The sequence below is a fragment of the Platalea leucorodia genome, assembly GCF_965183815.1.
Source record: "Platalea leucorodia genome assembly, chromosome: 5".
Taxonomy (NCBI): Eukaryota; Metazoa; Chordata; class Aves; order Pelecaniformes; family Threskiornithidae; genus Platalea; species Platalea leucorodia.
Window position 1 is genome coordinate 91246985 of NC_138827.1, and position 18213 is coordinate 91265197.

At 46.1% G+C, this 18213-nt stretch overlaps 1 protein-coding gene across 4 annotated transcripts in view; it reads right to left on the reverse strand.

Annotated features, from left to right (window-relative positions):
* Positions 1-4053: 4053 nt before the first annotated feature.
* The window catches only part of HEG1 (heart development protein with EGF like domains 1), a 56104-nt gene continuing 41944 nt past the window's right edge, over positions 4054-18213 (reverse strand). For 3 of the 4 annotated variants that reach the window (XM_082312047.1, XM_082312046.1, XM_082312045.1), the window contains exons 19-23: positions 14706-14748; positions 14557-14594; positions 13925-14012; positions 12254-12428; positions 4054-10731 (exon numbers count right to left, since the gene is read on the reverse strand). In XM_082312047.1, coding sequence (XP_082168173.1) covers positions 10582-10731; positions 12254-12428; positions 13925-14012; positions 14557-14594; positions 14706-14748 — 494 coding nt within the window. In that variant the 3' untranslated portion in view covers positions 4054-10581. Of the gene's footprint in view, positions 10732-12253; positions 12429-13924; positions 14013-14556; positions 14595-14705; positions 14749-18213 lie in introns of those variants that run through there. The other variant, XR_014228189.1, reaches the window with a different exon arrangement.

An 18213-nucleotide genomic window follows, 5' to 3' on the forward strand; every position in this document is an offset into this window, starting at 1 on the left:
GGGGTCTCGATGTGCCCCCCTCCAGGGGTGACAGGCCCAGGGCCCGGTCACAGGGGCTGCCCCAGGGCTTCCCCGGGGCGGTGGGCCTGCCCAGGGCAGGGGGCAGTGCCATGGGGCTTCAGGCCAGGCTGGGGGGGTCCCTCAGGAGCCGGTGCTGTGGGGGGGCCCTGGGCTCGAGGCAGCCCACACTCGCTGTCAGGGAGCTGCGGGGGACCAGGAGCAGCCAGGGTCTGTCCCGCTGCCCCAGCCAGGGAGCAGGGCCGGCCTGTGAGGGTGGCCAGGTTCAGAGCCGTCCCTGGGGCGGCCTGGGATGTGCTCGGGGCCCCCGCAGCCCCCCTCTCCCTCCAGCTGCCCCTCCAGGCCATGCTGGATCCAGCTCCTGCTCCTGCTGCTGCTGCTCTCTCCCATGCCAGTCGCCCATCCCAGCCCATTCGGCTCCTCCAGGCCCCTCCTTAAAACTCCCCTTTGCTGGGGAGCTGACAGAAATCAGGAAGGAAACGCCTGGGAAGCGTCTGGCACCAGGGTGCTGTGCCTCCCTGCTCGGGCAGCGTCCGACCTCCACCCCAGGCCACCACCGCCCTCGCCGCTTCGCCTCAGGGGGCACCCGAAAACTAACCCCAAAGTCTCATTACAATAAAGCATTTCAGTCCTGAGCAGACTGTGCTGTGAGCCCCCAGGGAGACCCAACGCCCCCGGACACTGGCCGTTTGGGGAGCCATAGCACGTGCCTCAGCTGGAAATGGGTGTGCAGAGGGGGACAAACCTGGCTGTGGAGGGTGTGTGACAGAGCTGTATGCCACCAGTCCTCTGGCGATGTCCGTCTCCCATCTCTAGACTCTTCAGTCATTGCGATACATCCTGATTTTCCAATGCTGCCTCAAGGTGCAGCTAGACTAATCCAGGTCTTAAAATCTCCCTGTTGGCTGTGAAGCGAGCCTGTAGGACCAAGAGAACTTCCCAGAGCACTATTGAGAATGAGGGTCAGGTCTTCAGCAGGTGTAAATGGTGCAGCTTTGCTGGCTACGCTGGTATCTACTGGTTGAGTGTGTAGTCCTGCACATTAAAACTCTTCTATACAGTGAATGCATGTCAGGAGCTGGCATATTACCTGTATTTTTAGAGTTGACTTCCATTCTTACCTGGTTGTTCCTGTTCATCACGATCACAGTTTGGGAACTGTGAATCATTTGCAATGCAAAAGGCACCAGTTCCTCCAGGAAATAATGCACTGAACAGACATACACCTTCACGTGCCAGATCTTTTTGGCCCTGCTTGCCCTCCCCTGCCCATTTTGTGACACACCGGTGGTCACGACAGGCTCTTCTCGGAGAGAAGGGGGGTGACAGGCTGTCTGTGCCCCATTGCTTGCCAATTTATTTGTGGCGGAATTAGTAATAGAGATTTGATGGTTTAGGAGAACAGACACAGAGAATTACCAAAACGGGAGAACTGATGTCAGTGAAACATCAGGAGCTTGAATGCAAGTATTAATGAAGTTATTAAGCACATATTTAGACAATAGATAGTTGACTGTTAGTCCAGACAGACTCACACAGCCACAGCAGCTGTGATGTCCTTTAAGGAATTACAGAGAAAACTTTCTTTGCAGAAATAACTAAATAACTTTCGGCACTGGTGAGGCCGCACCTCGAGTCCTGTGTTCAGTTTTGGGCCCCTCACTCCAAGAAGGACATGGAGGTGCTGGAGCGTGGCCAGAGGAGGGCAATGAAGCTGGTGAAGGGTCTGGAGCACAAGTCTTATGGGGAGCGGCTGAGGGAGCTGGGGCTGTTTAGCCTGGAGAAGAGGAGGCTGAGGGGAGACCTTATCGCTCTCTACAACTGCCTGAAAGGAGGTTGTAGCCAGGTGGGGGTTGGTCTCTCTTCTGCCAAGCAACAAGGGATAGGATGAGAGGAAACGGCCTCAAGTTGCACCAGGGCAGGTTTAGGTTGGATATTAGCAAAAACTTCTTCACCGAAAGGGTAGTCAGGCATTGGAACAGGCTGCCCAGGGAAGTGGTTGACTCTCCATCCCTGGAGGTATTTAAAAGACGTGTAGACGTGGTGCTCGAGGACATGGTTTAGTGGTGGACTTGGCAGTGCTAGGTTAACGGTTGGACTCGATGATCTTAAGGGTCTTTTCCAACCATAACGATTCTATGATTCTATGATTCTATGAACTTTACAGAAGCTGTAAAACAAAACTGTTGTGCGTCAAAGCTCAGGTATGGCAATCGAGAACACTGTCATATGATTATTATGGAATAAAAAGTGTGCTATATTTAGTAACAAACACAGCAGTTGTTCTCTTGTCTCAATCTTTGTTTAGGGCAGGAAAAAGAAGTATCAAAGGTAAAAGGCCTTGTTTGTCTATTAGAAGGTGCATAGTCCGGTGCAGCCTCATTATTTAACTGTAAGTTGCATGTAATCAAGAGGCAATCATGCTGCTGGAAGACATATGTTAAAGTAGGAATAACTGTCTTTTTTTGCTCTTCACGTGCATCAGAGGGATATTTCCTTCCTGTGTATTTTTTCAGTCCCATTCCTTACTAGATTCCTATACATTTTGCTATCTCATGTAAATTTGGTACATCCACTGTATATTATATGTTGTAACTAGCTAAAAGTTCAAAAAAACCTCCAGAAAGTCTAAATCAAAGTGCTATACATACAGATTCACCCATAATCAGGGGAATCAGATGCACTTTGACTTCTTTTCAGGTGGTTCCCAAGATGGTTGAGGGCCCACACTGGGAACGCATTCGATGGTCTTCAAGGCACTGGTATGCAAATCTGAAGTGGGCAGGACTGTTAAATCACGTGCTTGTCCATAACTGCAAAGGTCTTTTACCTGGGCTCATGGCAATGTTGTGAACAGTCCTTTTGCACTGCCAATTTCCTTAAAAGATACCAACGTCACACAGAAAATAGAACAATTGGCAATAGTATTGGTAATAAAACTGAGGCACTGTAACACTCCTTCTCTTGCAAATGAACAGAACCTCAGAATTTAATAGGGTTCCTCTCTGCTTTACTTTCCCCCTGGAGTCTTACTAGACAAGGAGCAGGCATATAAAACAATTCTGTACTATGTCACCATAGAAAGTGGACTATAGTGTCAGGATGTAGCAAGAAGTATGTTCCAGACTCACCATTTCTCTGTGAGTGGCACTCACTTCATCTAGGGCAGCTGTCTAGTGTGGGATCTTGTGACACTACTGTCAAGGGTAAGGGAAATCTTACCATGGGGTGAGCTACCCTCTGCGGATGTTTGTCTCTTTTCATGGCTACTGGAGGAGCCAGATGGTGGGTTCAAACTGGCTACCTAAGTTTTGATAGAGCAGATGAACCCCACCATAGTCCCATCCAATTGCTATCGCAGTTGAGTGTTGTACTCCTCTGGAGCAGTACAGGAAAAGATTGTCCCAGACGAACGTACCTGCCATTACTCCAGATGCTCTTCCACATCACGCCTCTTCTCAGCAGCCTGGGCTGGGCATTGTGTTCATCCGGATTCAAGATACCCTCCTTCTTCCTCCAAGAGACATTCAGCTGTATGTTCTTCACAGTCCCCGGTGGCACTTAGTGAGGTAGGACCGATCTCACTGTGGTCAGGTCCAGTCCCTTGCCCTTGCAAACAGCCCTGCTGCACCAACCTCTCCTGACGTTTTCCTCCCCTCCAACATGCACTCACACATGCAAACACACAACTTCACCAAGCCTCTTGCATTTCCAGCAGGATGAAAAATTAAATTGAGGAAAACTTTAAAACTAAACTTGGAGTTGCTAAATGCTACCGAAATAAACATCAGAACAGAACTTGTATTTCAGCTGAGCAGAAGTTATTTTAGCACAACTAACAGAACATACTCATTTCCTTTTTGCTTTTCATTTTTGTTATTCAATCACCACGCACCACCAGAGGAATGAAAGAACTAAAAAATTTCTTATTTTATAGATTAGATTTCTAATTATTATTAAAACAATCTAAAATTGCATATGCATATCTCTACAGGGAAAGCTAAAGACAATAGAAAAGCCAAGACATAGTAATATTCATAGTTTTATTGTATCCTTTTATGATACTGACTAGAACGCCAGATTTAATAATATTGGATGCAGGTATAAAAATAATCCAATCCTTAAAAATTATATTTTGCTACTACAGTACTGTATAATTAGTGGAGGCTGAAAATATGATACAACTTTAAATAACACTGGTTTCAAAAATGTTCTCAGAACCCCGGTGACTTGGAAGCAAACATTCGGAGATACAGGGAAGGAAACAGGACAATGTCAAGAACATAAAGCAGGTTTACATTCAGGTTGATAAAAGAAGCACAAACAAATGCTGAAAATTTACCTTTTGAAATAGAGCTCACAAGAGGTGAGCTTTACTACTGCAATTCTGAAAGCTGCTCAAATAAACCATTATGATTTTACACACCAAGTTTGACCTTCTGTTAGGAGAAAGTCCTGTAGAATTTAACAGGGCTTAAAAAAAATGACTGAGTTTAACAGAATTTCCTTCCAAAAAGGAAACTATTCAATGTTTATTCTGTTGTTTTTTTTTTCTTTAAAGTAAACCAATCCTAGCAGATTTTATTGGAGACCTTTTATGTTAGCCGAATTCTATGGCGTTGTTCAAGAGAAGTGATCAGTTTTTACTGTATTCCACAGGACTTTTCCATACAGGATTTTGCAGATCTGGGGGTTGCCTGCTGCAGTCATTAACCCAAGCAAGACCCCCATCCCTTCTAGCATTGTACCAATAAAGACCAGGGAACTTAGCATTTACTTGCTACTTTTGAGGAACATCAGGCACCCTCTGTAGGTTTTCCCTCACCAAGGATATTACACTCATGCAACACAAACTAGATACAGAAGAGGTGTCATCCCACATATGACCTTACAGTACAGAAGCCACACTCGCTTTAGATGTTTACTTCTGCAAACCAGTAAGCATATTCCTTACTTCTTTTTTTTTTTTTTATTTTCTTACCCCTTCATGGATTTCTGTCCTGCTTTTCAATTTCAGCTGTTCAAAAGAATTAAATACACATTGCAAAGCTCCCAAAATCTTACAAGCACAGAGTGCATACCCCTTTCAAAACTGGGAAATCTTGCTTCATTTATGAAGGAACAAGTAAGAGTGAACTGACGAGTACTTCTTATCTGTGACTTCAGAAAGCACCTCTACATCCCTAGAAGATCTTACATGATAGGAAACAGGTTGGCTGATCAGTAAAACAACTTGCAAAATTCACATTCATTCTCTTCTCAGGAAAGTGTTTCGGATCTTGAACCTGGTTTGTTCAATCTCATATAATACAGGTCCTGCTACAGTAATAAGTATACTTCTAAAAAAAAAATACAACATGGAAAGGCAGCAACAGTATCATAGAAATAGGCAGAACACAGAGCCACGGGAAAGCATGTACTACACACAGGTGACCCTGGCCGTGGAATAATTTAGGCCTAAAAAAACTTCATTACATTCCATGAGAGAGTTACCCCAGTCACTCTAACGGATGCTGGATTAGGTCCTTTGTGTGTAAAGAGGTAAAAACATTAGTTGGCATAGGAAGAGCATTTAAGTAAAATGCATACGTTCTTCTTAATTTAAGGAAGAAAACTAAGGATTAAACATCATTATGAGGGAATGAGAAATCCAGCTGGATTTGGAATGGATATGGCCATTGACCAGCATTAGAGACAAGTCCTGGGGAAGCACTTGGTGTGTCTGCAGCAATGTCCAAACCCGCTCTGCTGCTCACTCGGCTCCCGGCAAACAACCTTTACAAGTATTGGCACAAACAATTTCACAATGACAAACACACCTCTAACTGCAATTTGTTGCTCTTTTTTAAAGCCTTTTACTGCCGCTCAGTGTGGAGTCAAATACCTTTTAGAAGGCTGGTCACAAGGGCTGACGCAGTACATGACCGTAACAGTGGGACACATGGGAAATGCTGCAACAGCAATGAGATTCAACGCTGCTGTGTTACCTACTGCTTTCAACATGGAGGGCAAAGGACATCAAAATGCCCCTGTCCTGTTTTTCCTCCTATAGCCCAAGTCAGTGCTGTGAGATTTCAACAGTATGCAAAAGGCCCCTGATTTTTCCAGTGCAGCAGGGAGGGCTGGCCAGGGCGAGCAGCGGTGCATGGCAGGGACACAGAAAGGCTGTGCGTACGAGTCTCCCTTTTGAATGATCCCTCAAATCTGCGTTTTTCTGCTCTGTTCACTGGGGCTGCCTCTCCTAGGCTGGCTGCCAGGGGTATTTCTGTGGGTGAGGGGCTTTTGTCAGCGCAATTGGCAGAGCACCACAGCAGCAAACGTGTGCCTCCCACATCCTTTCCTGTCAAGCAACAGAATTAGCATTTTTTCCAAAGTTAATCAAAAATCCACCCACACAACTGCCTGTGGGCCCTTGCTGACTGCTCCCCTAGCTTTCCACAGCAGCCAGGAGCAAGAGCAGATTTCTGTGCAGTGTTGGTGTAGTTTTTCTTCCTTTCCCCACATCTGGCTGAACCACTTGCATCCTCCTTACAAGAAACATGCCACTTCTACCTTATCCTCTTGGACAGAGAGCAATTCCCCTTGGCAAAAAACATCCAGTATGCTCAAAATTTGCAATTTGGGATAGCTAAAAGTAATCTAAATAGTCTGAGAAATAAGCTGCATTTATTTAGGCATCCTACAGGGAGTTAGGTACCAAACAAAGAGGCATCTGCATTTGAAAGTGGGCTTAAGGGCATGTGAAGACCCCTCTCACATGCGAGAGGAGCGACAAACCCCACGCCACTGCCAGAGGGTGCTTCGTTTATGGCAGAGATGGAAGCAGACAGAGAGGATCCCGGTGGCAGCTCTAACGGAGGCAAGCTGCACAGAAACAGGTCACATCCCTGCCGTGGCCGGGTAAGCCCATTGATACTGGGATGTGGTAGTAAATAATTGCAGTAAAATTACTGTCCTAAATTGTGGCAAAACACACTGCACCCACCCCTTCTCCCCTAGCGGAGCTGGGAGCTGGTGGGGCTTGGGTGAAGACGGAAGCATTGCAGCACGGGGAGCGGCTGGGCTGCTGGAGACCCGGGGGCTGAATCACCCCGGGTTGCACCCGCCGGCTCCGCAAAGATTTCCTGGATCACTGTGTGGGAAAGCACCGGCGCTCACCCCGGTACTGACACCTGCCTAAATCCTCCCCTGCCTGCTGAGCGGGGCATCCTAGGAAACCCAGAGAAGTGCTGCAGGTCAGGAGAGACCCTTTTCCTCCTCCTGTGGAATATGCATCGGCTCCGTGACTCCTTTCTTACCAAAGCCAAAAGGAAGGTCAGGCTGCAATGGGCACATTCTCATAAGAAAGTTCCCAATGTTTACCTGCTCTGGCAGAGAGAAAATTTCACTGCAATAAAGTTCTCTCTTTTGGAAAAGGCCAAGTTTTGCAGTCCTCACTCAAGAAATCCTGCTGGGTTTACCGAGACCCTTTCACTCCAGATACAGCATTAAGAAGAATTTGAAGACCGTTAAGAAATGAAAATTAATTACTTGCCAACTTTTGTGTGATCTCAATTAAGAACAGTCCTATCTCATTTCCACTCAAATCCCTTGCGATCTGCAATTTCCTGTGAGATACAGACCAGGAGTTTTGTTCATATAGTCCATGTTACTCTTTATATAGAAGGACTGATCTGCAATTGTGAATTGGAATTTCCTACTTTGTCCTTTGTACTTGGCACACACAGAGGAACATTTCCCAGTCTTTGAACTAACCAAGCAATTAAACATATTTACCTATAAGCATGTGCCTAAACTCTTCCCTATCTGACAAAATGCTGGCCCGTGGTTAAATCCTGCCATCATTGCTGGGACGCTCTTCCTTTTTGCTAAACTGCTTTAGTAAACAGGGGGAGAGCCCAGTGCTTGTCTCTATGCTTTGGATTTAGATTTAGCATGAATCCCATCCCTTTCTTTTGTAACACATACAAAACCCTCCTCCATACCATGGGAAAGGCAATCCTTTCTGTCCTAGGCACTCTCAAAAACAGAGGCAACTCACCCACACAGAAACGACCCTGCCAGTGTCCTCTTTGAAGGATCCCACAGCACAGCAGAGCCAAGCCCTTAGTTTGCATCATCCAGTGGATCCTGTGTAATTAAGATATTGGCTGCTAACGAAAGGGAGAACATCATCATTCACGGACTGGAAACACTGATCAGCGTGGCAGGGAACAGGACATTGTAACTAGAGTTTTCCTTAAATATAGCTCCTTAGGCAGCTGTACTTCCCATGAGCATCCATTCATTTCCTCCCTACAGTTAAGATAAGCCATGTACTACCACCTGCAAGGCTGATTATGGATCAGACAGACATGAAGTTGCATGCATCGTCACCATAAGATCATGTAGGTGCAAAGCATATTGTCCTAGGCATCCATAAAGTCCTGTTTTTCTGCAAGCCCACACTGCTGTTTCTACATAGTAGATAAGGTGTGAGGCATAAAAAGACACTGTGTTTGTGTGCTATAGCTGGTGCACCAAACTATGTGTTCTCAAGCACATTTGTGGGGCCTTTCCTGCCTTGCAGTTTTGAGAAAACAGAAGTAAAGGTGAGCAGGAACCAGAAACCTCTTAGCCCACGCAGCTGATGACTGCCTAGTGCTAGCTGCCCTTCCTCTGGGTAGCTGCTGCTCACTTTTGATAGGGAATACAACAGCCTTCGAAGTGCTGGAAAAGGATCTGGGGACTCACAGCATCTGTAGGACGCAAGTACTACTACCTGCTCCCTGATGGGGGGCTCCTCATCACCCCAGGCTTGCCTCCGGTGAGGAACCACGCAACACATCAGCACCTGAACTGCCAATCTCACTGGAGGTTAGGTACTTTGGGGGACGCATCCCATGGTCCTCAGTGCTTCAGTGAGCTGAGCTACCTTATGAACTTACTTGTAGGCACAGTGTCTTTTCCAGCACTGTGGAGGAGAAGGCAATATCAGAGGGTATGTGCCCTTCAGTGAAACTAGCCTAGGCATGCACTACAGAGATGGTGGGTTAATGGCTAAGGAATTGTGCTATTTGTTATCCTCATACAAGCAGCCACCTTTAATTAAAAGCACAGTCACATTCAGGGGAAGGATCCGTATCCAGACCCTGTATCTGAACAGGATTTGGATGACTCAGGTTAACACTGCAGTAAACATAAGCAGTAAATACACTTCATTAGGAAGATCTCTTTCAACACCCAGCTCAGGTCAGAATACAGACTGTGAGCTTTCAATCTGATCTTTGGTGAGAAATGTAATAACTTACATGCTTCAGCTTCTGCCGAGGTGATTAATATGAATTAACATACCTAGGTGAGGAAACCTGCCTAGTCTGAATCACTTGAAACCAGGATGTAAGAAAGCAAAACACTTCAACGTAAACCATCTTTGTTCCGCTAGATTGAAAGCATCATGTTTTTCTCTTCCTTAAATGCAACTGACTGCAGTGAGCCTTATTTTGCAATGTACTGAAAGCCTCCACAGTTCCTACTGAAGTCAAGGTGGGCTGTGGAGGTTTGAAAACTGTGTCACATCTGCAGTGCCCGCAATTCATGTTCCACCTGCCCAACCAGGGCTATAGCATTATTGCTCCTTCCCAGATTCCTTGTAAGGAGCATGCTGAATTCCCAGCTCATGTTTTTCTTCCCTGTGAGCAACTATTTAACATTATATTGCTGTTTCTACAGGCATTTAAATCCCTGCAGGGAAATAGAGCCCCATAAGATCCTATACAGAAGCACTATGATGACGTGTAGTGGCATCACTTCTGAACAACACTGGTTGACAAAACAACATGCTCAGACTCTTCCCTACATACAGGAAGTTTTCAAAGCAGTGGACAGGATCAATTGTGTCTTTTTTCAGCTAGAATTGCAGTGGTATGACTCACTTTCCCATACTCCTTGGAGACAATCAACCCATGAATTCAGCCAACATCGCCAGGCCCCAGGCTTCCGCAAGGACCCAGGCATCTGGAGAACTTCTACCAGTAAGAAGGTGAGGGCCAGAGGACCAGCCAGCTTCCCTGACGTATACGAAGCAGAAAGCAATGCAGCAATGGAAAAGGAGTGGACAAACTTGCCCTACCAAAAGGAGTTGCACAGTGAATCTTTGCATGAAGGCTGGCTAAGAAGACAAGCACAGTCAACAGTGAACAAGATCTGTAAACAAAACACTCCCTAGTGGTATTCAATGCAGAGTGCTGGGCACAGTTCATCTGCCTGTACTGATCCATGCTTGCCATGTAGCGTAAAGAGTGAAGAAGCAGCACAGAACAAATCCAGAGTACGTGTTAACTTCCGTCTGGGTCTTTTAGTGGTGTGCACCTTAAGCCGTTCCCTCCTCCTCCTTCTTCTCTCTGTTGCTCAGCAAGTGTAACCGTTCCTCGGGGTGGCACTGCTCGGCATGGAGTTCAAAGTCCTTCCTATGAAATGGGAAGAGTAAGACTGAGGCAGGCCGAACTGCCCAGGAGACAGATTGTACCCAGGGATCAAGGGCCACAAAACCGTGTCAATCTTCCACTCCCTCTCCACTCCTTGCTAAAAATAGTCTCTTCTTCTGGTTTCGTCACTAATGAAGGATGGATTGTATTGTCCAGGGTAGATGCATGAATGTCGAGATCCAGGCAAACCAGTGTAGGGAGGATAAAGTCCGTTTCTTTCCAGTTCAGGATTTCTCAGTCCAGTTGGCTGTATTAGCAAAAAAATTAAATAAAAAGGGTCTTATTCTCACACTCAAATGCTCCTTCAGGCACAGCCTTACCACCCTTCCCAGCAGTTATTTCAGTACCTAGAAGGAAGAATGTGATCGCTAATGATCTCTATAACCTAGAATGATTTTTACTGTAGGAGTTATGCATTGCCTGAAGGGATTATTCTGATGCAATCCAGTTTTGACATCTTACCAATTAGCAGACTTGAAGTTTATCTGACTCCACCAAGTACAGTCTAAGTGCACAGTTAATTTTTAATCCAAGAGAATTGTGCTGATGAGCTCAGGCACTGAAACAACTCTCACGAAAAGGATATTGTCCCAGACCCATCCTTAAAGGAAATGCTTCTAGAAAATCAAAGTCAGGCTCCTGCTTTGAGTATTACCTGGGAGCACTTCTCTCCCCATTAACCATAGGTACCTTCTCCCCCAACACAGGCACTCGAAATACAAAGTGATCTGACTTTCCTTTCTCTTCCCTTCTCTTACTTTAGAAAATCTCCTGGGGACACTTGGTTGAGGAAATTTGATGTCTAAGACCAAGACTGTACAATCCTTTTACCCAGTAAACAACATCAAGCCACCTGGTTTGATCTGTTACAGAGCAGATCCATGCAAAGCCCTCATCACATGCTCCTTGCTAAAAAGCTCCCCTTTCTAGTCACCAGCATAATAAAAGTCTGAAAAAATGTTTAGGAAATGCATTTTAATTTCCCAATCTCTCACTCTTACTGGAAGCAGGAAGGAAGATTATTTCCCTTCATACTGTGTAACCCAATAAACTTGCTTACTGGAAAACCTAAAATACAAGCCAGAAAAATATTGCTCACTGCCCTCTGCTCTGGAAAGTAGGAATCCAGAATGTGTGACTTGGGTGAAATCCTGCAGCCTTCACTCACATGAGTAACCCCCACACACCTTAAGTACATCCAGTGTATTGCTGTAGGTTAGTGACAGATGATACAGCAGCATAACAGCTCTGGACACAGACATTAGCAGGTGGTAGCAACCATGTGCTGCGTCTTTCTCTGCCCTACACAGCCCATTACTCCTCCACCACTTCCTCCCTACCGTTTGTTCCCCCAGAGCTGGAGGGATGCTCCAGCATCTTCCCATCCTGGGGTGAAGTTCCCCAGGCAGAGGTCTCAACCTTCCAGCATCATCAGTGAGGGCAGAAGGGAGAAAACTACCCACAGGAATTCCTAGCAGCCTGTCCAAAACCTTTAACTCTCCTTGTCTACTCTAGGATTGGGCTTTTTAGGCATCTACCAAAATGTTCCTAGACATTTCCGTAGCACTCTTCCTAATGACATCTCTTTGTGATATTTACCACATGTGTAATAGCTGGAGTCCATAGGACTACCAATGCCTTGCTGTCTATGGAAGCCATTTATTTGCTCTTTTATTTTGCAGGAAAGGGATCTGTGCTTCCAAAAATAAAGGAATGTGTCTTTGCTGTATGAGGCCCAAAGGGTTAATAGCTAAGCTATGGATAGATACCGAATAATACACATCTGTCATCTGCAACAAGTTCTTGGTGCTTCCGTTCTCTTGCATCTCGATGGTCTCTCTGCCCCACTCCTGTGCCCGGGGGTTCTTCGGATATTCAGCATATGGCGACATCTGGAAATCTCCACTCTTGAAAATGAGTTTACTTATGTCATTTTTATTCTTCCTGTTTATAATAGAATGAAGGAAAGTGAAAACATATAACTTATCCTGCTATCTTGTATGCATTTCTGATGTGATCTCAGGAGATTTACTTGATGCTGTTAACCTTGACTAGGAACAAAGATCACCTCAGAAGGGCTATAGTCCAATCTTCTGCTCCAAGGCAAAATCAGATATGAGATCAGATCATGCTACTCAGGGTGGAATTTGAAATCTCCAAGGACGGAGATGGCATAACCCCTCTGAGCAACCTGTTCCACTGCCTTACTGTCCTCTTGGTGAAAGAGTTTTTCCCTACATTCAGTTTCAACCTCTCCTGTTCCAACTTATGCCCTTTGTCTCTTAAAAATATGTGTGTTCACTTGAGTCAATGAAAAAATGATAGAAATCCAAGAAGAAAGAAAAATGTATGGGAGCCCCCATGCTATTCAAATCTCCAAGTGCTTAACTATAGCACTTCTAGGCACTATGTTAATTCCTAAGAAGGAAGGCCTGCAAGCTGCCAGTCTGAATGACACCATATGCCCCTACATGAATACCATGTTGTATGAGTGGACTTTGGTGACACTTCCAGTTCAAAGTAGAGTACCCTCCAGGAAGTCTCATAACCTGCCAAAGGCCAGGACTCATGAGAAGATCAGTCCATCCCTGCAGAGATCTGATCTCTGAGGCCTGGAGGTATACTGGCCATCATACCTCCTGGCTGGGGCTTGCTGGTGTCCCCCTGGCTCAAAACACATGGGAACAAGTGCACACCACTGTGCCAAACAAACCACTGCCTCGTCTATGTTACTGATAAATCCAGCTGCTGACTTTAATCAGAGAGCTTTGAAATCCTAGATTTGGGAGCTGGAATGGGAGGGAGAGGGTGTTACTGCAAGGCAGCCCTTTTCATGATGTAAATCATGAAGCAGAGCTTCCTCGGCAAGCACATCTTGGTTCTAGTCCAAACCTACCTGTTGGTACAGGAACTACGTGTGTACATTATGGGAACTACGTGTACATGCGTGTGTGTGTCTGAGAGGGAGAGACAGGCAGACTGAGAGCAAATGCAGGACTTGTCCATAAAGGAAAATGAAAATAGCCTTAAATAAACTCAAACACCACTTGAGCAATGGCCTGTAACCCCTCCTGTTGCCTAAACTTCTCCTTTCTACTTAGCTTGCATGTTTGGAGACTGCTACCTGGCTGCCTTACAGCTTTGAGTGGGAAGGAGTCCTTTGCCTCTCCATCCTTAGAGGACATGATTGCCAGGTGCATCCTTAAGAGACACTGAGTTGAATTTTTTAGCCTGGTTGCTGGGAAAAAAAAACAAAAAAAAAGACATGCCCCAAAAGAAAGCACAATGTAATACTTCAGTATCTCTGATTACCCCACCTCCTTAGCTTTCCTATGTGTTCACCTATGTTTTGGTCCTTCAGGGTTCACGTGTGGAGCACTAAGTGTGGTGTAACCCATTGACAGGATGCCACGCGAGCCGTGGCCAGTGGTGGTACCTACCGGCAGCAGGTGACAATCAGGGCTATGCCCATGATAAGCAGAAGTCCCCCTCCTGCAGCCGCAATCACCACAGTGATGAGCTGATATGCTACAAACGGGAAAGACAGAGACTCACTTAGAAACAGCGATGTGGTTGTATATGCTAATGTAAACATATCTACAGTCTTCAGGCAAAGGGATTCACTGTTTATTTCCCATTTTAGCTCACTTTGTAAGCAATATTGCCTTAAATTGTCAAGTGAAACGGATGGAGTTGAGGATCTCCTGCTGAAGGAAGAAGAAGCTCTTGTTTCCCTAGGGGACAGATTCCCTTCACTGATAGATCAGAATAATTCAAACGATATTTCATGGATTCACCTCTGAATATCTTGCTTCAAGAGTGCCCCCTATATGTGCTATCGTGACAGAGTATCCAGAGAAAGGACACCTCCTTTCCTTAGGAGACAACATTAAGTCAACTTTGTCAAAGAAGATCAACAAAGTAATTTTCAACAGAAAATGAAGAAACAAAAAACACTGACAAGAGTAGCGTGTACCTACTGCATTTTAGACACAATCATTTGCAATTACTTGTTTCAAATTTCCCATTTCTGACGCTGTGGAAATTAAAAGAAACAAAACTCGGTACTTACGGTTTCCACAGTTGAATCCGCCTAAGCCAAACGGGCAGCTGGTAACAGAAAAAAACAGGGAGTTTCATCAGCTTAGTTGTGCTGACAGATCACCAAAGCAATATTAAGAAGGATGGTGGGGTAGGAGGAGGGCAGAACAGTCACCATACCTCACACAGGTCTCATTTTCCAGCTTATATCCATCTTCACAGGCTAAAAACAGAGAAGAGAGAAGGGCCATGAGCACCGCGTAGTGGTGCAGGGGAGGCATTTCCCAGCGCTGCTTCCCACGGCAGCCTCACCCCAAACAACACTGAGGCCCGACAAGCCGTTCTGCACTGCTGGCACAGCAGCAACGCCATGCACTCTGACGTGATGCAAGATCTCCTCCGGTTCAGGCAAAACACTGCGCACTTAAATTCACCTCCCACTTGGCTTTGATGGGACCATTTCAGGGCTTCCCGGCAGAGCTAGCCCAGAGCCTGGGACAGGGTAAGCAGCTGGTAACGTAATTCCCAGCAGAACATCTCCTTGCCCAAATGGAAACTCACTGCACACTTGTATTGCTTCCCACAAAATAGCAGTGTAAAAAATCTGCAAGTGTCTCCAGTTTTTGTTTTGAAACTTCGTTTGAACAGTGCTACTTGCACTGTTGATGCACGTTATTCATTACTTTTCAATGTTAGTACTGCAACAAAATGTTATGCAAACAGAGTCATGGTTAACCCAAAGTGATATGTTAGGTTTTGCCTCATGAAAAATGTCACTTTTTAAAATTTATTTCAAATTTGGAGCTAAATCAAATTTTTAAATATCATATTTTGTTATAGAATAGAAATTAATTTTTTTACTAGGTCTAAATAACCCAGAAAACTGCTGTGTACAAAATATTGGTAAAAAACTGAAGCCATCGCTTCAAAATAAGTGCTGTGCTTAAAGGATAGCTATTTTATCATCTGAATTATCTGAGAAAATTATACTACCCTTCTGATGAACAGCAAAGGTGATGACACATTGGACATAGAATTATAAGCTTTAAATTACTGATAAGATCACTGTTTTTCTCAGCAATAGTCCCACCAGAGCTCCTGCAGATCTGCTGCCTTTTGCAGAGGCAGCGAAGGTGGTTGCTCAAAGACCTGAGTAGGGGTGACAGGGATGGAGTTGCTTTGGGCAGAGGGACAAGCGAGGGCCAGCCCAGGTAGCAGCCCTTGGGGATCTGCAAGACATCACCCAGGGGTCTGGGAAACGCCTGCAGCACACTCCACAGGGAATAAAACTAGATTTTTAGGGGAAAACAAAAATACTCATGGATTTTTTTCCCCCCCTCAAACACCATATGCTTAAAAATGGTGAGACAGCAGGTCTCAAGCCCTCTTCCCTCTGCCTTGCTCTTCAACCACAGGGAAAACCCGCAGCCGAAAGCTCGGGTGCTGTCTAAGCCCGGCAAGCGCGAGGAAATCCGCGGGGAGAGGAGGGGGCTGCCCAGCAGAGCCGCAGCAAAGCCCTCACCTCCTCTCCTCCTCCTCTGCTGCTCCCAGCACGCCAGATGCCTCTTCCCCTCTGGCACAGCCGGCAACTGTATTTTCAGAAGCACTTAGCACAGGAGGGGAGGGAGGAAGAAAAGAAGGACAAACGTGCAACGTTGTCCATTAGGATGGGGTGGCAATATCACAGTAAACCAAGAGAGAGCACTCGTTTTCTGGCTGGATTCAGGAGTTTGTGGCTCTTCCAGCACCAGTAACAAGCGATACTGATGCCAGCAGGGAGCGATGTGGCTGGACCTCCCCCTCATAATACAGGTCACAGAACTTCCCTAAATTTAATTCCAGTTTCAAATCAAATAGTTGAACTGGAGATACATTTTAGAGAACCATCCAAGATTGATTTTAGCATTTTCAGTGATGGACAATCAACCACAACCCTGGGTCAGATGTTCATAAAGTTAATTTCCCCAGCCATTAAAAACATTCACCTTCTTTCTGGTCTGAATTATCCCAGTGTCAAATTCCAGCCTTTGGATGTTTACTTGCTAGATTGGAAAAGGTTATATGAACACATTTCTCCTCCTCACCATCAAATCACTCCTTTGCCTTTAATAAAGCCAAGTGCACTGAGATCTTTGAGTGTCCCTGGTTATTGCAGCTTTTCTCTGAACGCTCACAGGTTCTCTTTGACCCTTTCGATTTCTGGTTCCCAGAAATAGATGTTGCAAGCCCAGGGATAACAAAACTTCCCCTTTTCTGCCTGCCCGTGATCCCTAAATGCACCCAGGGATCATATTAGCCTTACAAGCCAGAGCTGGGGACCTCTTCTTTGCCTGCCAAGTCCCCTTTGTGGCTCTGCCCAAGTCTCTGCTTTCCAGGAGACGCAACCCACAGTGTGCCTGGCACTCTGCTCTTGGATGCCTGGCCTTGCTTGTGATCATACTGAAATACTGTTTGCCTATATACCATTTACTAAGGGTCTCATGTCACTCAGCATGCCATTTTCCCTGCGGGGTGTGTGGACGCAGATGAGTGATGCACTCACATCATGAATATTGCAGCTCTAGGCACAGACTTGCCATAGCAACTGGCACCAATGATGACAGGGGGGCTGATGTCCACAATAGCTGGTCTGGCACCCCTTTCTCTGCCCTACATAGCCCCACTACTCCCCCACTACCTCTTTCACTCCATTTATTCCCCCAGAGCTGGGGATGGGGAGGGTGAGACTTTTTACATAGCCGCGCTGCAGTATCTCATCATGATGCTTTTTGCACTGGATTTATTTTTCTCTCTCTAAGATGGTTTCTTTGAAGTCAAGGAAGAGACTAGAGGCAATTGGAGAAGAGTTAAGAGCCTCAGTCAACAAACAGCCAGGGCAAGGGTAGTAAATCCCAAAGGATCCTTGCCTGGCTCATTCATAACACCGAGGCATTAGCAAAATGAGACTGGATGGGTTGCTCCTTTCACTTGCTAACAAAAGGAGACTGAAAACATTATGGAGCAAATGTTCTACCAAAGCGAGCCACAAGATCAGGCAATAAGGAAATCGGCAGTGAAAGGGAGGGAGGCATCACCTCGACAACTTGCTGGAGTTGCCTTCTCTAATGAGCCCCGTGTACCCCAGCCCCAGCCCGCCGCTTGTGTGTTAGGCAGGCCTGGAGGAGCCCGCAGGCAGATGCTGGAGCCCAGCCTAATCTCACCCCCTCAGCCATAGCCCAATACCGTGTGTAGGGCACACACCTTGAGCGGTCTCAAAGCTGGAGCCGTGCCTTGGGCAGAAGCAGCCCTGGGGCCCCACTGGCACACAGCCCTCAGGCCAGGAGGCTATAGGGGCACTAAAGAGGAAACGCAAGATCCTGAACATGCATATCCCTGTGTTACTTAAATGCTTGGTGCTTATGTCTTTTCCTCTCCTCACTCTGCCTTTTCCTGCCACTTTGCTTTCTCCTCTGGCATCTTTCCTGCTCCTTTGAACATGCTCCCAGAGAGCTCGCACTGTCACACTCACTCGGCAAGCTTTCAAACATGAGCAGGGAACAGGCTTAAGTGTCAGGGGCCAAGCAAAGCTATCGGAGTTGTGCTTTTCTACTCAGGATTCCTTTGCCTTTGCCTTCCCAAAAGAGACTCGGGGGTCTCTTTGGAAACCTGCTTTGCTGCTTCTTGCTTCGCTCCAGAAATGCTCTGTACT